This window comes from Muntiacus reevesi, chromosome 12, assembly GCF_963930625.1.
Source record: "Muntiacus reevesi chromosome 12, mMunRee1.1, whole genome shotgun sequence".
Taxonomy (NCBI): domain Eukaryota; kingdom Metazoa; phylum Chordata; class Mammalia; order Artiodactyla; family Cervidae; genus Muntiacus; species Muntiacus reevesi.
This window is the reverse complement of record NC_089260.1, coordinates 23,536,190-23,542,749: the sequence shown is the minus strand read 5'-3', so window position 1 is coordinate 23,542,749 and position 6,560 is coordinate 23,536,190. Positions and strand designations below refer to the sequence as shown.

General features: G+C 37.2%; 1 protein-coding gene across 1 annotated transcript in view; it reads left to right on the top strand.

Moving 5' to 3' along the window:
* Positions 1-340: 340 nt before the first annotated feature.
* The window catches only part of ANGPT1 (angiopoietin 1), a 292,884-nt gene continuing 286,664 nt past the window's right edge, over positions 341-6,560 (top strand). The window contains exon 1 of the mRNA XM_065903221.1: positions 341-1,029. Within this exon, the coding sequence (XP_065759293.1) occupies positions 733-1,029 (297 nt within the window). The 5' untranslated portion in view covers positions 341-732. The remainder of the gene's footprint in view (positions 1,030-6,560) is intronic.

Below are 6,560 nucleotides of genomic sequence, written 5' to 3'. Positions count from 1 at the left end.
CCAGTTTTCTTCTTCAGGTTCCCCAATTAAGTAAAACTTTAAAGACATACTTCTAGTTTGCTGGATTTTAGTAGGTCAGCATACACACCAAAAGTGTATTAAGGTGGACTGCTCTATTTATTGATTTGCAGTGAATCTGCTAAAGGCTCAAGGCAATTGTCTGCGGAAGGGGCGGGAGGGCCATCCACGATCGAGGTCATGCGCATCTAGCCAATTTGTAAGACGATCCAGCCGCTTCAAGCCATCAGCAATCCTTAGCACAGGGGCACACTCGTGCATTCTTGTCAAGTCATCTTGTGAAAGGCTGCCTGCTTCCAGCTTGGCTTGGATGTGCAACCTTAATAAAACTCACTGAGGTCTGGGAGAAAAGAGCAGATCTGCAGCAGATAGGGTAGAGGAAAGGGTCTAGAATATGTACACGCAGCTGACTCAGGCAGGCTCCACGCTGAACGGTTACACCGAGAGGAAACAATAAATCTCAGCTACTATGCAATAAATATCTCAAGTTTTTAACTAAGGAAACTATCATTACGGTGAAATTAAAAAAAAAAAAATACCATTTTAGAACAAAGCTAAAAATGGCTAGTTTTCTTTGATTCTTCTACAAAACTTTCTTTGAAAGGGAAAAGTCAAACAAACAAGCAGTTTTACCTGAAATAAAGAACTAGTTTAAAGGTCAGAAGAAAGGAGCGAGTTTTGCGAGAGGCACGGAAAGAGAGTGCGGGCAGTACAATGACAGTTTTCCTTTCCTTTGCTTTCCTCGCTGCTATTCTGACTCACATAGGGTGCAGCAACCAGCGACGAAGTCCAGAAAACGGTGGGAGAAGATATAACCGGATTCAACATGGGCAATGTGCCTACACTTTCATTCTTCCAGAACACGACGGTAACTGTCGTGAGAGTACGACAGACCAGTACAACACAAACGCTCTGCAGAGAGATGCTCCACACGTGGAACAGGATTTCTCTTCCCAGAAACTTCAGCATCTGGAGCATGTGATGGAAAATTATACTCAGTGGCTGCAAAAAGTAAGTGAACGCTTTCAGTTTCTAATTGCACGGAGTCTTTTCTGTTCTCCCGCTGCAACTAACTTAGAGTTCCTTAGGGGGCCATTCGTGTGTTTACCTTTTGCTCCAGGGGGGCAGTGTTCGCAAATGCAAGACGGCTCTCTCCCTGTGACTTAAGGGGGCGAGCCAATGTTTTGTAGGCTTGTGCCTCTGAAGGTATGGTGGCACCCCATTTGTGTGCCTCACACTGGCATATTTTGTGACGTTTTTGGTTTTCTCTTATTTAAAATTTAGCTTGAGTTTTTCTGACTGTCAAAGCCCAACTTTAAAAAAAAAAAGCATGTATGTCTTGAGTAAGTTGGTGAAAAAATTAAATAATAACAACAGTACTATTAGGATCAAATCAATTTTACACCCTGACATTTTATGCAGCTAGGACAGAAAGTCATCATCAGATACTTATTTTTCAACCTCTAGTAAAGTTAACATAAAATGCAGATAAATACAAAGTATGATATTTGATTGAAGAAATTGAATAAGTATGTAAAGGAAACAGTTTCAGCAAGTAGTAGAATAGTAAAGGACTGATTTCTGTCATATATTTCTTCTGTCCTTGAGAAAAAAATCAGGAAGATATATTTGAATGTGAACTCATCAGGAAGAGGTTGTTTGCCCACTGTGAAAAGATATGCACCTGCAGATTTGGGCTGAACACAACATGTAGATTTTGCTATGTCGCTAAAGTGCCTCTTTCCTCAAGACATTATAGTCACACACAGTGCAATGTGGGGATCCAGATAAATGTTAATGTTGAGTATGCATTTAATCCCAATTTATAAAAATCAAGCACTGTATTTAGTTATTTCTCTATAAACCATTTAAAAGTGTTTGTTGAAAATGTGCCAATGAAAAATAACACACTTTCTTCAATTCCTTCCCTCTTTGCTCTCTGTTTAATTGTGTAACAAGTAAGCAGCAGATAACAAGTGTATTCAAATGTGTCACTGGAAGGGTGACAATGTCAGTGTCCCATTTGTGGAAAGCTTCTCCTGCAGGGATCTTTGCTAAAAATTCGCTTGATGTGTATGGGTAGGAACACAAGCAGTCTAGTCTTCTTTATGTTAGTCTGTTAACAGAACAAACCCTTTAAGAAGATAAAAGATAGGGAAAGGACAAGCGCTCCTTTTTGTTCCTGTGTGGTCACACTCACTCAGATCACCTCCTGCTGAATCATGCCAAGTAATAGTTATTTTACTTTTGTCCACTAGGGACTGAACTAAGATCACTGTTATTTTATTTGACAAGTTAACTAAAACTTTGCAGTTTTAGAGTTTCCAAGCTTGGAATTTTAGTTAATCTTCCTATTGTAGATTACAGGTGAAAAAAAAATACATCGATAGACAAAATAATAGAAAACAAACAATTCTGAAGTCTTTTGATAACATGGCTTAAATTTCAGGCACTAATTAAATGTAGCTTAAATTTCAGGCACTAATTACAGCAGCAGCTTATAATAGGATTTTTTTTTTCCTTTCACAAAACTTATTTCCATCATGAACAAGTGAATTTGGTTGAATAGCTTATTACTATTCTCAATATACTGTTCATATAGTTTTAAATGAGAATTTAATCATTATAAGTTAGTCTGGATTCATTGAGGAAAGTGGACAGGGAAATTTAATTCCAAATTGTCTTCAATGAGTTGTTCTACCAAAAATGTAATATTTTGTTTGCTTAAAATATACAATCTAAATGTTGATTTAAGCATGAAAATGCGTATTTTTGTTGTTGTTATTCAGTTATTCAACTGTAGCAGGATAAAGACATGATTCTACTGGGTTTAAATCATGCACATGCTTCGTATGTTAATGTTTGAAATACATTTGATTTTTGTTTATATTATTTTTGGTCAAGATTATGGCATAATTTTCAGATTATAGCCAAGCATAACTATGAACATGTTTTTTGGTTAAATTGACATGACTGAAGCGACTTAGCAGCAGCAGCAGCAGCAGCATGAATCAAGCTGAATATATGCTGACAATGTCTCTGCTGGTTTGAGTCAGAGCAGTTTGGCTTGACTATTGTCCGTTTGAATTTGCATATCTTTTGTCATTGTTAATGCGATTGGTTGGAGGATCAAGAAACCAAATAAATGCACTCAGCAAAGAACTTGCTAAAGGCTCTCATAAGTTTCCCTTAATTAGAAGTTTTCTGTCCTTCAAGTTCTAAGTTTCATGCAATGTATTTGTTTTGATAATTCAAATGGAGATCTTTTTTATTGTAACCATTTGGTATACTTAATACTGTAATTTATACTACTTCTATTTTGAGTCTCAGTAGTTGTATTAGGATCAGAAGTAATGCACTGCAGAAACTGAGGCCATCAGTGTAAGTAATTCATCCATTTATTCCACAGAATAATTAATCAAACGTGCTTATTATGCAGCTCATGTCATCACTATTGGGAATTTTTTTTTTTTTAATGCAGAATGTATGTTATCAAAGCTAGCAGCAACTTGATGATAATTTATGTTAATCTATTACCTTGCTTGATGTTTGGTAAACTGGATTCTTTTAAATATTCTTCACAAGAGACTGGCTGTCACTATAAGTCAATATATGAGACTTATACTTTCCAATCTCATTCCTCAACCTTTCTGGTCTTATAACTGAAGAAGATGAGAAGCAAGGTGGGCAGTAGGGCATAGAATGTATTGATCATCATAAGTGCTGAAACTGTTACTTTACTGGTTTCTTGATGTGACGGATTTAGTTCTTGGAGATCAGCTTTCCATGATAACTTGTTGATTAACACTAACATGAGATAGGTTTGTAGCATCATCCTTATTTTTCAATCAGGAAAAGCAATATACATAAATGTTCAAACGTCACATTTTTATTGGATGAAACACCTGGGTTGTCTGTCTAGGTTTAACTTTCTTCTGCCATATAGCTCTTTTCAGAATTATTAACAAACCATACTAATATCTGAGAGTGACCAGATATTAGGATAGTAAAGATAAGTACAAAAGGCCTTTGTATCTTTGCCACTTTTTTTGTGATTCCTTTTTACTTTTCAATGACACAGAAATGTCTATTGTTGAATGTCTATTCCACATCCTGTGCTTCTTGAACTGTTGTTTTCTTTCTCTCATATACCCCAAGTTCACAAATACATGTATTTAAAATATATTGGGAGAATGCTTAGAAAATCTATTTGCCTTTGCCAAATGGTGTCTTTTCTTTTTTTTGGTAGAAAGTATAAATAAATTGAGTTAAAAACATGCCTTGTAGCAGAGAACAAAGATCTATCTACTATACTATTTCACACTAGCTAAAATTAATGAATTGATTGTTAGTATAAAATGCAGTTATGAATTGTCATCAGAATATTAATAAATGAAACCTTTTTAATGAAGTTCTTGGATAATTTTTTTTAACAGCACTTTTTGACTAATAACATTCTCTACTTGAATATTCTTTGCTTCAGAGAATTAGGATTTAGCATACAGTTATCTGAAACATATTAATGATAGCAAGGGCTTCTCTGGTGGCACAGACGGTAAAAAATCTGTCTGCAATGCGGGAGACCTGAGTTCAACCCCTGGGTTGGAAAGATCTCCTGGAGAAGGGCATGGCAACCCATTTCAGTATTCTTGCCTGGAGAATCCCCTTGGACAGGGAGCCTGGAAGGCTACAGTCCATGGGGTTGGAAAGAGTTGGACACGACTGAGTGACTAAGCACAGCACAGCAATGATAGTGATTATCTTTTTTAAAAAGCCCTTGTATTACACCTATCAACTCATATTAATATCTACTAGGGTGTGACTTCCTTGCGTGTTTGTCCAGTGTCATTTCCCAGGGCTTAGAGTAGCATATCATCCGTGTGTGTGTGCTTAGTCACTCAGTCAGGTCTGACTCTTTGTGACCCCATAGACTGTAGCCCGCCAGGTTCCTCTGTCTAGGGGGATTCTCCTGGCAAGAATACTGGAGTGGTTGCCATGTCCTCTCCAGGATATCCATAGAATATGGATAATAAATGTTTGTTGATTGAATAAATGAATGCATTGTCTTTGTCTTGCAGTCTGCACTTACTATATGCTATTAACATTTTGGGTATATACTTCACTTTCCCAACTATATTTTAAGTTATCTCTTAAGCAAGGACCATGTGGAGGAGGAAAAAGAATACTTTCTCTACTGTTCCAGGTTCATGACTGAGACCTCTCTATAACACAAAACATGTTAACAAGAGAAAAACAAACAGAAGTTTAATAATATGTATACCTGCACCCAGGAAAACTGAGTAACCCCCCAAAATGACCTCAAATACTGTCTCCAGCTAAACACAAGATGTTGTCTCAGGTAAGCCAGGTTTTCAGGGCAAGCACAGCAAACAAGAGTAGGGTTGTTATGAAGATTTAAATCCACGCCTTCTCTGTTGATAGAGTTGCTAGAGGTTTAGTCATCTTCCTCTTGTGATACAGAGAGTATGTGTGCATGTCTACTAAGTTGCTTCAGTCACATCTGACTCTTTGTGACCCGTAAACTGTGTAGCCTGCCAGGCTCCTCTGTCCATGGGACTCTCCGGGCAAGAACACTGGAGTGAGTAGCCATTCCCTTCTCCAGGGGACCTTCCCAACCCAGGGATTAAACCCAGGTCTCTTACATCTCCTGCGTTGGCAGCATGGGCTCTTTACCAGGACACCTGGGAAGCCCACACCCTTACAAATGGAGATCTCTTCTGTAAATGTAAATTAGAAGGCTACTTTCTACTTGGATTTTGGAGCTTTTCCTATGTCTGCTGTTTCTTAAAAATAATCAGCCTAAAAAAAAAATCAGCCTGCATCAAAAAAAGAAAAAAAGATCAGCCTGAAATAATCCTTATGCCAAAAAGGCATATTTTGGCGTGACAAATTCTGCTCCCCTTCAACTACATCATGCAACATTTTTGTCCTAATATTACATTAAAAGATATTGAATCTAAGCTATATGGTATTAATTATCCTAATTGTATTTAGCCAAATGGTCTAGGATCTTAAAAACTTCTATGACTCCCTTTGTCTTCTTAATTATTCTTTAAGAGTCAGCTTCATTGCCAGTTTCTCCATGAAATGTATCCTTACTCTACTTACCTTCAAAGGCCGAGTTCTCCAGTATTATCACATTGTACATATCATATTAGTACTGCATTTCCATGTTGTGTAGCTGTTGTCATTTTCATTATTTGTTTGAGGGCTGTTTGCCTACTTAGACTATGAGTTCCCAGAGTGTAGTGAATGTCTCCTTATCCACCTTTATACTTTCCAAGGTGTCTATTAAATGTCTGAACAATAGTACTGTGATCATCATAATGTAAAAATAAAAAATAGCAAGTGCTAAAGTGTGTGGGTGGTGCTAGGTATAAAATAAAGCAAGTTAAGGGACCTTGCAACTGCTTTCAGATGCCAAAATTGGCTTCTAAGTTACTTGAGGGCCAACTAGATCTTCCTGTGGGATGAAAAATAACTTCATACTTCCAGACTAATAGGCAAACATTTATTGCATA